The sequence below is a fragment of the Carassius auratus genome, chromosome 31, assembly GCF_003368295.1.
Source record: "Carassius auratus strain Wakin chromosome 31, ASM336829v1, whole genome shotgun sequence".
In the NCBI taxonomy this organism is placed as follows: Eukaryota; Metazoa; Chordata; class Actinopteri; order Cypriniformes; family Cyprinidae; genus Carassius; species Carassius auratus.
Window position 1 is genome coordinate 16,446,037 of NC_039273.1, and position 16,797 is coordinate 16,462,833.

The following is a 16,797-nucleotide window of genomic DNA, read 5'->3' on the forward strand; positions in this document are numbered from 1 at the left end:
TTCTAAGCTAGTTTGATAAGTGTAACGGTAATGTGACAACATTCCAACATGGAACGTTATTTTTAAACTATTTCGATGGGATGTGGACATCTAAGGTGCAGACTTGAGACTGTTTCATTTCAGAATTCGGTTAGTTTGTTTAGCTAGCAAATAGCAGTGGGGAATCCAAGGCGAGACCAATACATGAAGGAGTTCTTCAGGCTCGATACCAAATAGCTGATTTGTCTTTAAAGAAAGCAAAAAACTGGTTTAAAGTGAGACACTTAATAATTAAAACTAAAATAAGACTATTCTATTGCCATTGTTACATTGCAACTGTATTTGTTTTTCTCTTTAAAGAGAATAAAAGACATATTAGTCGTGGTAATTATACAAATGTACCATGTTCATAATGCAAATGTGCTACTGTACTGTACGTTGAATTGAATTAATGAACATAATAAAAACAGCAACTCTTTAGGAAATGACCCCTAAATTAGCTGGTGGTTCCAGTTGATCTCTTTTCCTCGTGGTCAAGATCAGTAGAGATATTTACTGCCCGGGGCACAGCTGCATTCTGAGAGTGTGATAAGGTTCACAACGCCTGATGCTTTTCACAGCTCCCTGGCCCTGTCACGCTACCTCCTCCCTGATCTCCCTCTGCCCGCACTCCTCCCGCGGCCTCACGGTAACCGTTTATTTATCGGTTGAGAGAGTGAGCTGTTTCCACAGGATAGCCCTGGCTGAGATACAGTATCTGGTTTCCATAGTAATGGGTGGGAAATGGAGAGATTGCAGAGTCTCGAAAACAAACAGAGCGAGGGCAAAAAAAGAAGAGCGGAGTTAGATGAAGGAGAACGGTAACAGCAGCCGTGTTTGCAGTTTTTTTATGGGCCTAGTGTAGACGGTTGGTCGGAAATTGCACCTCGGCTTTGTTTTTCTTGGTTACTCTAACTGGACACACATATAGATATGTCACGCTTATGAACTTTTATTACGTCTACAGAGATTTGTTTTGTTCTTAGTAATATTCTTAAGTCTGTTCTGTCCATTGGACTGGAGTAATTTTCATCTAGTTAGACTTAAGTAGACCTTTACTCAGTATTTCAGTTTATTTTTAAATGTGGTTAAACTGCACTGCTGCATGCATTGAGATTTATGGTAAACTAAATAATACCTTAATTTTATTTCTATATAAACTTTAACTTCATGCATTTAAATATATTTATAATGACGTGTTTGTAAAGATGAAGGTGCAATTTAATGCATTTAAAATATATTCACTTTTAATATAATAACACATTACACTATTTTTTGTTTTGTTTTCCCCCCTGTGCTTTACGTTATTCAACACATGAAAATAACTGAACTGATTTAAAAAATGACAAACGATTATTTAAACACAATGATTTGTTATTTTTACTAAAGTAAAACTTTGAATTTAACATTATTATAAAGTACACTTGTGCTTAAGTGTGTGTATAGTCATGAAAGTGCACTCTCATTAAGTACTTACTGTATATGGATTTTTATTTTATTATATTATCTGCAAGTTAATTTTTAAAGAGATTTAAAGTATGCTACAAATGCACATTTGATAATATTAAGCACTCTTTCACTGCCCAAGTTATGATGCACAAGAACATGGTGAAAATTTAGTAAGTGTAAATTCATTAAAATCTTGTGTGTTAATGTCGATTACATGATTTTTACCTGATGTACTACACTGAAGCAAAACACAGGCAATAGCTCTGAGACAATTCAACCACTATAGAATAAGATTTTCCTTAAAAAGTGACGTTATCTCATCTATCTCTTGCTTATCTACAGCTCAGAGGACTAACAGAGCTTACCTATAGAGATAGCAGAGCTTACCTTTGACCTCACTTGTGTCTGGGCTTTAATGAAGTAATAGGAAATGGAATCAAGAAACAACTGAAATCGTTTACATTTTTGTGCAACTTTTTGTATGAAGCAAGTCAACAAATTCTGTGTTCCTGAACACACTATCACTGTGGCTTTTATTTTAGGTAGCTCCCGTTGCTTAAGGCTACCTTTTTTCCCAGTGGTATCTGCTCAAGAGACATTAAAATCTCATTAAGCCTTGTGGTGCAGTAATTATCATTTAATGACAGTTACAGTGGCACCGCCTGCACCTTCTGCCGTTATCAGCGAGAGGCCCCTGTTTTATCCAATCCTTTGCCAGATAATAAACCCTGCACCTGCCTCTGCAGCTCACAGTTTGGTTTTGCTAATGGCTCTCAGCAGGTGGATATCTGGACAGAATGTGTCTTGTGTTTCTGTCTTTGACAACAGGTGGAAAGTTTTTTCCCCTCTCTGCTCTTTTTGAGTTATTATAAGTGTTTCAAGGTAACAGACCAAGTGGTTTTCCTCCATGCAGTATATACTGGAAAGCCAGTTGGAACTGGAACAGTATAATGGGCATTTTTGTTTTTGTGGTAATTATGGTTATGGAACCTGTACAGTAACAATAACTAAACTCAATCATTGTCTGAAGTCATTTAAGTGGAACAAACCAGCTGATGAAATATGTTTAAATTTCTGACTTGGGCGATAGTTATTGTTGGATAAACTAATTTCCCCAAAAGAAAGCAATTACAATCACCGTGGCATTTGCCAGGATCCCAAATTTTCTCTTTTTACCCAGAGTTAAATACACTTGGAAACTTTAGATAATGATGTTTAATTGTGGTTATCATTGTGCGGCGGCACTAATAAGGGTTAAAGCAGGTTATGGTGCACATTGTTTATCGTTTACTGAAATTTAACATAGAAAATTACCTTGTTAGACTTAGAAAATATGTTCTAAAAATGATTTAACAGCTTTGTGATTTGCTTTGACCATCTGTCTTGTGGGAGATCTCTTGAGGGAAAGCGTGGCCGGTGGCCACTGAGGTGCTTTCTTCACACGCAATTAGCCACTCTGAAAGCTCATGCTGAGTGTCTGATGACTTTAACATGCTGAAAAATGCTGGTTACACCACAACGAGCTTTTCAAGAAAGCCGCTAAGTGATTCTGGAGTCGTACAGAGAGAATAGCGTCATCCCAAAAAATGGCGGAGGAGTGAGGACAACGGTTAGAAAAAGAACAATAAACATGTCATAGCAGGATGAATCGGCAACCTGGGCTTTAGATTTACAGTTTTAGGGACTTCCTGTCTGCTTCCCGCTCACACTGGGAGAGACGGTGTGCGGAACATGTGGCGGGGAGGAGAAAAAACACAGCCTGCTGTTGATGAAGGTTTGGACAACTGCCCGTTTGAGGATTTAGTAGCACGTCTGAGAACAATGGAAATGGATGGAAGACAAGTTAGCCTCGTTATATTTGTATTCTGGCTGTGATGTGTTTCTACCGTCCTGGGCAATGCACCGAGACCTTGGCGGGTGGGTGTATACATGGTCTATGTGTTCATTTATCATCTTTAGATGGAAATTTTACCTTCATTTTCAGAAATCAAATGGAGGTGGAGACCAATCAAATCAAATATTTCCCAATGAACACTTGGTTTGGGGTAATATCTCCCATGAGAATCCTTCCACTAATTAACGGCCTGTTAAAACACTCACACAGGTCAATGCACCGAGAGAGCTGATCCTTGAAAAATGTTTGAAGTGCTCCCCCTCTCACTGGCTGATGGACACTGGGGTCATTTCCAGGCAATCTGTCCTGATCGGCCAACAGATTTCCCATGGTCTTCCCAGCATCTCCAACCCTTGCTCTCCCCTGTTCCACTGCAGTCCCTGCTTGCCCAACTGAAGTCATTTTCATGCTCTATAAATTTTATTGAAAAATCTGCTGCAGTGGAGTTGTATTCCAATAAAACAGCGTGAATGCTTGTTAACTTCGAGCGAGGACGGTAAATCGGAGAGGTGACACGCGCTAATGACATCTGCTCCAGAGGATTTGACCTCCCTGAGACCTTCCCACCATATTGGTGTGAATGAACTCGGAGAAGGTATGTGTGTGGGGGCGTAAATGAAAAAGAGAGGCTTAAAGTCCTGATGTGACAGCCACAATGTAATTACTAACGAGGCTAATAGAGGGAGAAAAGGTCAGTTAGTAAATCGCATAGAATAGAGAAAAAAAGCAATATTCCCATCCTATCTGTGCTCGTAGACTGGGAATAATCAGTGGAAAATATCACATTTAGCTCTAAACTTGTTAATATGTGATTTCGTGGGCTTAATGATTCTAAAAAGTGTCAATTCCAAATGTGGTATCCCAGAAGCTATTTCCAGAAAATGCCAGAGATGTTTGAGTTATAGGGAACTTGCGCAGCTATGGAGATTCGACAGCGGGTGGTAAACTGGATGTAGACTCTAGAGCAGAGTTGCTGCCCAAGACAACAGTTGACTTCTCATAGATAGGCTTTCATTCCTTGGGCGTCATCTGTGTTACAAACTTTGCGAATCATCCTTAAATCCGGAGGGTGTGGAAACATAACCGATCCGATTCCTCCTCCATTTGGGTTGAGTCACCACTGTTTGAAGGGATGGATTTTCCTTTCTTTAGAGTAAAAGGCTTTGTCTCAAAGTACTTCTATGGCAAAACATTTTGGAAAAAAGTTGTTTCATGTGTGGAGAAAGCTTACATTATGTGCAGCAGCTCTGTTTCCGCCAAAGATGTGAATTTAGTTCATTTAAAAAAAAAAAAAAAAAAAAAAATTCTGAAAAAATATTTGTGTATTAAGCATCCCTCCTATTCCATGTCCAAGAGAATGGAAATTGTATGCACTGGGAAAGCAATTTTTATCTAATGTAATGCATTAAATTAAGGTTTAGAGTGCAAGGACAAAACGCTTGATTTTTTTATCCAACTTCCCAAAACCTTCATAAAATGGATGGAAACACATTTAAGCCTGTGATTTGACATAAAGTATCAATTAAGGAACAGTGACAGCAATACAATATGACTCAGGAGGGCTTTCCTTGGCCTGAGGGGAAGAATTAACACTGTAATTTTCAAACATGGTTATTTTCTCATAAAACTGCCACACCAACAGCTCTGCAACATTATCGATGACTTCGGTGGCTAATTTGACAAGATAATGTCTTCATAAAGAGATCCCCTTTCCTCATTCTCTGAGTGCCAATAGAGCTGTGTATGTTTAATGCGGCGGCTCAGATTTCCAACATTCCAAACGAATGTGATAGCTGTGTCAAGGAATTGAGCAATCACAGAACTAAGCCCAAAAAGACACTTTAGGGTTTTAACGCTGGGTGCCTTTTGACATCATTCTATTTTGGCTGGAAGTTTTAGCAGGTTCTCTGTTGGCTGATTTTACTCAATGGTCTACGGTACCATTACAGTTACACAATAACCTTTTCAGAGAGGAGGATGAATATATTATTGTTGTTGGCAATATAACAGGACTGCTGCTAAGTTGATTTTATTTAATGCCTCAGATTGCAGTGACTGGCCTTAAGTTTTGCTGCTCGTGATCGTAGCTCAAGACGATTTTTTCTCAAAAATACAATCATGTACATGCATGCATTTCACATATTATTATAGCCCAGTTTGTGCTGATTACAGTGATATTAGACTTTACCCATTTAGATATTTATAAGAAACTGAAAAAAGCACAAATGTCAGGGCATGACAAAACTTCTCAAGGCCCCAAAAATACCCTTAGACTCCAGAGGGTTAAAGCATTGGTCCAAGACAGGTAATCAAGTACATTTCCTTTTAACATTTACCTTGAACAATGGAATCATGTTCAGCGTCACGCTTCATCTATTAGCAACTATCTAATTGAATATATAGCAATTTTTTTCATCATTTGTAACCTGCTTCTGTGGCAAAAAATGGTTCAGATACTGAATAGATCTTTAGAGGAGAACGCTTGTTTGCCAGATGTGGGGCACGTGTGCAGTGGAATGGCAGCATTAGGGTTTATAAACGCTGCGTTGTGTGCTGTCGTAGCCCGAAAGCTGGATCTTTTCTCATCTTTGTGTGTCTGGCTTTGCGCAGTCTGGGGAATCTACATAAATCCCAGGAGGCTTTCGCCAACCTGGGATGAATAGAGGTGGCCGCTTCAGTCTGCTTCTGTATAATTCTTACAACGCGAATCACACAAAACAGACATCCTCGAAAGTTCATTCAAGGCAAAGAAACGAACCGGAATATTCTCTCGTGTTTATCTCTTTTGTTTATGTCTTGCCGTTCTCTCTCTTTTCCCCCTTTTCCGTCCTCGCAGAATCTTTATCTCTCTGTTATTGTCGGCTTTCTTTCTCTTTGTCCACACACACAAACACACACACTCATACAAAAGGTCTTCGTTAGCAAGGAAATAGATGCACTCTTCTTTTTAACACACTATTTATTCCTGCATCACAGTGAGTCGTTGGCGTATCTCTTCTGATGCAAGTGATGGTGCACGCTTTGGAACAGCTGATCACCCCTAACGAGGGGGCAAGCCGGTCATTAAATGGGTGCTTATAATGGAAAGTGGAGGTCTTTGTTGTGGTTGTAAAACCCTTAGGAGCCTCTAGACCTGAAACCCTTTTTAGTTTCAAAGTTTTCAGAGTCATCTAATTAAGATCTTCATAACAAAAGAATAGACGGAAAGAAAGAGAAAGAGTGAGATAAGGATAGAGGGAACATTAAACAGAATGAATAAAGAGCCTCTGACACTTATATTATAGCAGTAACAGAAAGAAAGGTTCTGTACTGCACATACTGGATCAGCTGAAAATAAAATTACTATCAAGTAAACTAAGCATTGCCAACATGACCATGAGATGCATTTTAAAGTGGATGAAAAATACTTATTTAAAAAAAAAAAGTAAAGTTTCTATTGCCACCCTTGCCATTCTTATTGAAGACTAAGCTCTAAAACAGCAATAAAATACAGGAAAAAAAGGTGTCTCTGTATTACTGTGATGATTTTCTTATTAATACGCCTGCCTATCATATTCACAGCTGTTTCCAGTCACTGCTGGAAATGGAAAGACTAATTACAAAGTAAAAAACTCACCCACTCAGACATAACCACTTTTGCCGATGTATAAAATGAGCTTGAAGTTAACTTGAATTGAGCTGAATTTGTGTTGTGTAGGTGTTTCACATGACATGCTTTGAAATTATGTGACTTGATCTTAAGAAAGCTATATAGTTTAATCTGAATAATATAGTATAATTGATTTATTGCTGATAAGGGATTAGAGACTTTAAGACTTAGAATTAGAGAGGAGAACTTTCCTCTTTATTTTCACTCACCTCATCTTTTTGGCGGTTGCATGATTTTGATATGATATGTTAAGCCAGCGGCTGGAAGTGTATTAAAGCATATGTTTTTGTATGCACTGGGGTTTCGAAGAGGGAGCCACTCCAAAACTTCCCAAATCCACATATTCTTAAATTCACTGCCAAAACCAATCATGTTTTATTACTAACCAACAGCAGTCATGCACAGCAGTGCTCTTGGGCTCCCGTGTGGATGCATATATAATTAGGAAGAACCGGAGATACACACAAGTCATAATCCAAGCGTTCTTCAGCCAGTGATGAATAATGCAGCAGATATCGTCCCAGGAGTTGGCCTGGAATTAAAGGTTATGTGGTGTGGCTGTCAATAAAAATGTTCACATTTACAGCTTATTCTTTTAAAGGTCAGTATGCTACTGATCTGGGAGTTGATGTTGATGAACATATAGGTCAAACACAATTAGAGCTATGTGTAAAGTTCATGCCATAATTTAATAAGCAGCATACAGATAAATGTTTTTTTTTTTATTGCCTATATTTTGTTTTGTTTGTTTCTTAATAAACAGGGTACATTTGCTTCCTGAAATTCCTTAAAATCTGTTCATTTACTGAAACACCACACATTCTTTCTCTTCTTCTTCTTAATTTTTGTTTGTAGTTCAAACAAGAGCAAACAGATCAAAATTAATCATAACATTATGACCACCTATTTTTGCTGTGTCTGTTTTTTACACAGAAAGAAAGAGTGGGGAAAAAGACAGGTTGCCGTGTGTTTGGGTGCATGGGCATAATGAGAGTTTGGTTCGTGTTGAGTGATTCTCTGTTTGACGGCACTCACATTTGTCTTGAATTAAGACTCAAAGGACTTGAGTCAGATCTGTTTGACTCTGGGGTTCACATACAGGTGGAAACAAAAGCTTCAGCGCTCTTCAGCTCTCTCAGCATGCTGGGTGGAGAAGAGATGCACTGCCTGAAATATGCGTCCTGTTAAAAGTATACTGTTGACATATGGGACGTGACCCCCCCCCCCTTCGCTGTTATTCTCCAGTGTGTCCACACCAGTTCATCTGATCTAAGACTCAGCTGCTAATATGCTCTTTTCCTGGCTGCCTCAACTGCTCTAACATTTTATTTGTTAATTTCATGCCAAGGTGATAGTTTGGAAATCTAATACTCGTTCACTCCGGAAATGGAGGAGAGGAGAGGTGGTACCTCACTCTCTAAACGTGATTTGTAAAGGTTTTCATTTTTTTCAAGACTCATTAAAAGCATTCCAGATTTGTGTCATGAGTCGGCTAATAGCTGTTTATATTTTTAAGAGGTATTTTTAATGTTTACATTTTGCTTCACAAAGGTGCAGACAGCTGTCTACATAAAGAATAAATAATCTCAGACAGGTATGTTTCTTGTCGACAAAATGACAGTGTGACTGACAAACTGTCAGGGGCTTGGGAAAAATCCAGTATTGCTTTTAATTCACCTTGATATATTTGTATATATTGTGAACTATTGTGCAATAAGATTTTAGAGTTTTACATTATATTTTAGGACTCAATATTTCTACTTACATAATTTAATTTTCTGGGTATATATTTGAAGCACATTAGAGTAGAGTTTCATGAGTGAGATTTTCTTCATACATTGTTCTACTGTAAGTTTCCTACAGCAGTTATATGAAGACATGGTCTGCATCAACAACATATTGTGATCTTTAATAATAATGGTAGTAAGTGTTCAATTCCATTCTGTTATTATTAGAATTTAAATATGAAAAAAAACAGCAATATGAATGAAGTGATTTGGCTGCTGTCATAACCCTAACCCTAACCCTAACCCTAATGAATTGATTATTTCCCTATAAAAGAGTTTTCAACAACCCTAACCCTAGAGTGTGAATCAGATAATATGTTCCAGTGTGGTCTTTTCATTTTTTAATATGAGAGCAGCAAATGAAACTGACACAAACAAACATTTAACCATCACCAAGCAATATATCAACAATGCAGCAGCTAGAGAGCCCCAAAAGTCAGAACTACAAATACAGTGGACAAAAAAAGAGGTGGAGATAAATCTTATTATAATTATGCAACTTTAATGATCCACGTGCTGTCTTTTATAGTATACATTTATAGTAATGTCAATAGCAATAGTCTGTTCAGTTTAGAAATACAATTAGATATCAATCAATGAGGCATTATTTATTTATTTATTTTTATCTGTGCAAATATGGATAAGTGATTGCAAGTTACAGGTACACTTCAAAGAATAATTCACCCCAAAATGAAAATTCTGTCATCATTTACTCACCCTCATGTTGTTCCAAATCCATATAACTTTCTATATTTCATGAAACACAAAAGGAGAAAATTGCTATTACTACAAATGGGATTTGGAGCTTTAAGCTTCAAAAAGGACACAAAAGCATCATAAAGGAATCATAAAAGTCTTTGATAGAAGTTGTATAACAACTATATTCCAAATCCTTTAAAATCATATAATATAATTTATATTAAAATAATATAATTTAATATAATTTAAATTAACATATAATTTAAATTAACATATAATTTAAGGTGAGAAACTATAAACAACAGGACTGATACTAAGATTTTCAGTGAAGAATGATTTACATTTTAGCCTGTTTCTCCTGCCAAACTATTATAATTATTACATTATAATATATAATATTTGAATGGACAAATTTTATAAAAAAATCTTCAAAATTTCACTTTCAGAAACTGATTTTAATTAATCAATTCTTTTTTTATTATTTGACAGATGATGTCAAGAAAAATGTATTCCATATGCCATCAATTTATTAATTTCTCTCAGTTCAAACCACTGAATATCTTTGGCTGACCACAGAACCACAATGCAAACGTTCATCATTGTCTCAGCGATTAAGTTCCTTAGGGAAACTGTTTTACCAGTGTTGATTTGAGGCCCCAGTGCAAAAGACTTGAACTGATGCAACATCCAAAAAACGCATGTGCAGGCACACACAGGCACTCTTACATTCCACTTATACACACACACACACTTCATGTCATACAACCACCCAAGCACACTCCCTACACTTAACTTTGCTCAAAGGCCACCAAACCACAACATGGCTGATGTGGTAATATCTAACATTTTATCATTAAGTCTTACGGGGCTTGGGGGGCTAATTGCATTGCACACAAAGATTAAAACTAAACTAGACATTGATGGGTCCTTTTCCATGTTTATTTAAAAGCCCAGTAAGAATAGCAACCCTCCGCATAGCTTCTTCTTTGATTGGCCGGTGTTAGGTGTTGGTATTGAGTCTGGTGGCATCGTCCCCCGTTAAATGAAAGATCTCATGCCCTGGGGTTCATGACATATGACGGGTGATTTTTGACACTGAAGGTCAGGACTCACACCTGAGATGGTGTCGGAGCTGACAGCCATCAAGTTTCTCTCCTGAAGAATGTATGAGCTGTGGGTGGATTCCTTAACTCTTAAGTCACGGAATGTGGGTTTGTTTTTACCCCCATTTGATTTAGTGCACCACCATTTTGGTAATGCTTCACCAAGCATGTTGTTTCATTCATAAAATTTGAAAAGAAAAAGTGTACAATAGTGTAATCACCCCCTTATTCTGCTTGGTTCAAACTTTTTATTTTGTCTTTTTTCAAGTCTGTGCTTGGATCAGTTTTTACATCAAATATATTACAGTAAGCTGAAAATCATCGAAATCTGATACGTTCTACTCTCTTTAACCCTTTACTCAAATTGTTAAACAACAGCTGTAATCTCTGAATTAAGGGGTGACGTCTTTTTATCTTCGCTCTGTCTGACAGGCTCAGTGAAAAAAGGCCAATAGTGTTGAGTGCTGGACTGATATCCCTGATAACTGAGGAGAATTACCAATGGCCTCTAGTCTGACACTGTTTATACAGCAAGCTTTTACAAAGAGTGTAAGAGTTCGCATTAATTTCCTCACTTATTGGAATGTTCAGACAGTGCAGGAAAAGAAGAATAAATAGTTTAGTTTAGTCAAGTTTATTAATTTATAGAGCACATTTAAAAAAAAACAGAAGCTGCAAAACAAAGTGCAGTACAGAGGTAAAACAAAAATCAAAACAATACTAAAACAGAATTAACACACAGGATCAAAACCTTGAAAACATGTAAGAATTTAAACACCATCATTCAAAACATCAAGAATACAGATACGTTTTTAATGAAGATTTAAAAGTAGAAACAGAAAGGGAGGGTCTAATATAGAGAAGGAGACTGTTCCACAGTCTGGGAGCAGCCACTGAGAAGACCCGGTCACCTTTAGTTTTGTAACGTGAGCGAGGAACAGAGATAAGAAGTTAATTGGAAGAACATAAGGATCTTTAAGCATTGTACGGGACAAGAAGATCACTAATATACTCAGGGGCAAGACCATGTAAAGCTTTACAAACAAATACGTTTTCAAATCAATCTGGGACCTAACCAGTGGAGAGAGGCAAGCATAGGAGTTATGTGCTGACACTTTTAGTGCAAATCAAAAACCTGGCTGCTGCGTTTTGAACCATCTGCAGTTGATTTACAGTTGAATTAGGCAAACCAAGGTATAAAGAGTTGCAATAATCCGACTTTGAGGAAATAAAAGCATGAATAACAGTTTCAAGATCTTTCGTAGATAGCATCATCTCGATTTTGGCAATAGATCTTAGCTGAAAGAAACTGCTTTTGACAATAGCACTAATCTGCTTATCGAAACTCAAATTAGAATAAAAAATGACACCAAGATTTTTGACACAGTCATGAAGATTTGAGGATAAAGACCCAAAATGATTAACTATGATGTAAATACTATGATTTAACTGTAGGAAGTTAATGTCCATCCAACATTGTATGTCACACAGGCAGTCAAACAGGCCATACAAAGAACCATTATTATTTTTAATAGGAAAGTAGAGCTGAATCTCATCGGCATAAAAATGGTAAGATATATTGTGTCTGCGTATATTATGACCAAGTGGAAGCATATAATGCAAACAAAAGAGGGCCCAGGATGGAGCCCTGGGGTACACAGTGATGTATTGGGGCCTAAAATAGCCTAAACAACTCTGGATAATTTGTGACTTCACTAACGTTTGTTGAAATAAGGTCAGGTTAACAAAAATATAATCCTAAATACACTCACACCTAATAAATTAAGTTATTCACACCTATGCCAAATAATCAAGCACTAAGTGAGTGTTTGAGGAAATTCTCATATTTGCAGAGGAAGGAAATGAGTGGTCATCAGAATTGTACACAACAGATTTCAACACTAATAATAATAATAATAATAAATGTTCCATCGCCAGCAAATCTGCATATTAGAGTGATTTCTGAAGGATCATGTGACTGGAGTAATGATGCTGAAAATTCTGCTCTGCCAACACAGGATTAATAGCCTTTTCTTTTTAAAATATATTCTGATAGAAAAAAAAAGTTGTTCTAAAAATATTTCACAATATTACAGTTTTTGCTGTATTTTGGATCAAATGAATGCAGCCTTGATTAGCAGAAGAGACTTCTTTTAAAAACATTTAAAAAATCTTACTCATCTAAAACCTTTGAACTGTAGTTTGTGTGTGTTTTCTTATTTTGATATTTAATATAACTATAATATAACTAACTTGATATTTGTTAGCAAAATTTCCATGGTCACAAATAAAAAGTGGGGGAAAAAGTGCTAACAAAAAAGCAAGCACAACAAAATCAAGATTCTAATACCGTCTTTTAAGAAAATTCTTAAGTCAGTAAAAAACCAATTAGCTGCACTCAAAAGCTATCACTTTACACTCTTTCCTCACGGCTGAATGTGTTTATCAACCTCTCAGTGAGCAGAGCCAAACTAAAGAGGGAACAGAGACAAAACGCATCTGGTTTGGCTTTCTCCTCAAACCAGCCAATCAGAAGAGTCATCTACCCTCCTTATCTCTGCCCGGGGTTTATCGGCTAGGTAAATGTGTACCTGCAAGTGTGAGTATCTTGGTTTGTTGGCTTCACTGATGAGGGTTTTCATCCTCTGCAAGTATTCTGCATCCACCAGGCTTGTAGGACATCTAGGTAATCTTTCATTCTGTTAAGACTGATGCTGTTCTATTCTGTGGTTAGGAAGTCCCAACAGAGGGATGAGCTTTTCCTCCCGTCTCCAAAAGCTGCCGTAATCTTGTTCCGTCACATAAGGCAACATTTAAATTATGATCATGCTTTTAAGGCAGATTAAATGTAAAGATTAATGAGTCTGAAAGCACTTCAAAGATACGGGGAAGCATGCAGGCCGAACAAGGTGTGAGAGTGGATGTCAAAGGTCAAAATGAGCAGATCTCAAGCTGTAGAAGTGAAACAAAATGTGTTTAACAGTGAGTTGATTGTGGGGGGCGGCATAATGTACAGCCGCTTTGTGTTTGCTCCCATTGAGACGCAAACACCCTGAATCCTGCTTGACTGTAAAAGAGCAGGTGTGAGGACACTGTATGGTGTGTGTGTGTGTTTGTGTGTCACAACAATCACAATCTCTATCATGAGGAAACCAGATGAGGTACTGAAACAGCTTTTCCCAGCTGCGCTATGTGTGTCGAGGAAGCAGTCTGAGCCAAATACTACGAATAGACTCCCATGTTGACAACGCAATTTCCTTTTAGTGGAGTTCTTTTATAGGTGCATACTATAGTGATGCTACAACAGTGTTCTCCAGCAGTTATGCTCATGAAATGCATATATATATATATATATATATATATATATATATATATATATATATATATATATATATATATATATATATATATATATATATATATATATATAATCAAATTAAATTGATAGTCTAAAACTAAAACCAGTAAATGATAAATTAAACCACATATTGGTTAACTTAACCTTTTAACAAGATGCATTGATTCTTGATAGCAAATTACAGTCTAAGACTGCTGCTGCCCAATCCATATAAAACATAACTTCTTTTAGAACAGATTGTTTTAAATAAAGGAAGAACGAATACAGCTGAAAGGTTTTCGGGTGATGTCATTGTAGTAACAGATTTTTCTCATTACTTCGCTAAAACATACTGTTGTGATTAGTTTACTCAGTTTTATGTCCGTCCAATTGCAATTTAAGGAATTGTTGTGCCTTGAAAAGTAATAAAATGTTCAAATGTGGTACAATATTTATACATTTTTTAATTTTCAGAGAAAACAAGTTGGATTTTCTGTTTATCAATAAGTTCAGGAAGTCTGTTGAAATTTAAAGAAGCTGGGAGCTGAATACTGGATTGCACTTGCCTTATTAGCAAAAGTGAATAATCCATACCTAGAGGGTAGGAAGGATCAGTTTCCACTGGGATTCAAACAAGCAGGCAGAATTAATACCAACAGTATGCCTGTTTGAGAGCAAACTAGCCGTGCATGGAGTACGTTTGAAGAGGAGACACTTCTAGGACAGGCCAAATTATCATTCTTTATGTCCTGCAGGCATCTCAAAAGACCTATTCCAAGTTGAATTTTTATTTTTATTTTGCCCTTTTCGGGCAGCAAGTGGAAAATCTGTGGAGATGAGCCAAGAGCATTTAGGGTGATACTAAATGTGAATATTTGAATTAAACAAAGTGTAAAAAAATTGATGGACTAAATAAATAAAAACCTTGAAAGCCATTGTTGTAGTTTTAGTCTTGCTATAGTGACAGCAATTGCTTTTGTTAGTTGTTATGCCCTCTCATCAAAATGCTTGTTTTTTCATGACGTTTCCTAGCATAAGACCCAATAAACACACCGCTGAAGTTGCTCAGAGAATGTGCATCAGCTATGTCTTGCCAACAGTTGTCCGCACTTGAAAAGCCCAAAGCATTTTGGTAGGAGGGTTGGGATTTATTGCTGAATAATACATAAGGAGGAGCCACACCAATGTCTCACCCAGACTTAATGAAAGAGAACATTTCTGCACACAAATCAGTCATGAATAAACATCAGACAGTAATTAAACTTGGTGGCAGAAACTTTGTTCATTAGTAAACAAGCAGGAGCAGAGCTTCCTGCGCATGGTGGGGAATGGGAATGGAATGGTAATTGGAGGCCTTGTCTGATATTGTTTGGCATCATTGGGAAAGAGCAGGCCTGGTCAGAGACAAAGCTCAGAAGCTGACCTCATTATCAGAAGTTAATTTCCTGGCACTTCATTTGCTGCAGTTGGTAAAGACATAACTGTCAAACTGACGCCTGGACCTCTACTGCATAATGATTAAGGAAATTCTCTTAATTCTTGATTTAGATGGTCTCATGACACATAAATAGTACAGAAACATTTGTATAATTTACTTTTTTATGTTTAATAGAGCTCTGTGTGTCTAAATCATAATAGCTTACCCAGAAAATAATGTTTCTGAAAATGTGCATGTGGTTTGATAAAATTATTTCATCTAAATTTTAAAATAATTTTTATGTGTTTGGATATCGGATATACACTACCACTCAAAAGTTGGGGCCAGAATGATTGATAATGATTATTATTATTATTATTTATTTATTTTTAAGAAATTAATACTTTTATTCAGCATGTATGCATTAAATTGGTCCAAAGTTACAATATAGACATTTTCAATGTTACAAAAGATTAAAATTTCAAATAAATGCTGTTCTTTTTAACTTTCTATTTATCAAACAATCAAAAGCAGCACACATATCTGAACACTGAAATTATGCAAAATGTTCCTTAACAAAAATCAGCATCTTAGAATGATTTCTAAGGGATCATGTGACTTTGAAGACTTGAGTAATGGCTGCTGAAAATTCAGCTTTGCCATCACAAATGGACATTAATTAGTATATTAATTATATGTTATTAATAAAAAATATATTTTTTAATTCATGTAGAATTATGCCTGAGTAGCTCAAACCAAATGGAAAAAAGGGAAAAAGGCCCAACCAGGACATGCAATTTCTTGGTTCTTATGTACTTGGCTTGAAATGTTTGAGAAACGCTCTGACAAAGGATGTGCTGTTTAAAAAAAAAAATGCATCTTCTGGTTTTTTTTTTCTTCTTTTCCGCAGCCTGCAACTGTAACCTCCATGCGAGGCGCTGTCGTTTCAACATGGAGCTTTACAAACTCTCCGGGAGGAAAAGCGGAGGAGTCTGTCTGAACTGCCGCCACAATACGGCAGGTCGCCACTGCCACTACTGCAAGGAGGGCTACTACAGAGACATGTCTAAGCCCATCTCTCACAGGAAAGCCTGCAAAGGTATGAAGGGTACTGAATCTAAACACCATGGGCAAAACGGGTGGATGGGTTTGGTCTTAAGGGCCCAAAGTCTGCAACTTATCACTTGACGCATCCTTAGTAAAGCAGAAAACATTAAGGCTAAGTGATTAGCCGGCTGTTTTCTAAACAAAGAAATTCACATAGTAGCACAAAGGAACCAATTAGATGAGCCGGTGACTATTCTTAATACGTTACCCCTCAAATGAAGGAGTCAGCAGGTCCGAAGAAAGAATTCTCACATTCCTGTGCTCCTCCACCCCCATGAGTCTCTGTCAGCATGCAGCCCAAGGACAGGGATGTGGGTAGGGGAGGGGTGGAGGAGGA

At 37.1% G+C, this 16,797-nt stretch overlaps 1 protein-coding gene across 1 annotated transcript in view; it reads left to right on the forward strand.

Moving 5' to 3' along the window:
• LOC113050674 (netrin-1-like) overlaps positions 1-16,797 on the forward strand; it is a 54,674-nt gene that overhangs the window by 14,479 nt on the left and 23,398 nt on the right. Inside the window, exon 2 of the mRNA XM_026213886.1 lies at positions 16,264-16,452. Coding sequence (XP_026069671.1) covers positions 16,264-16,452 — 189 coding nt within the window. The remainder of the gene's footprint in view (positions 1-16,263; positions 16,453-16,797) is intronic.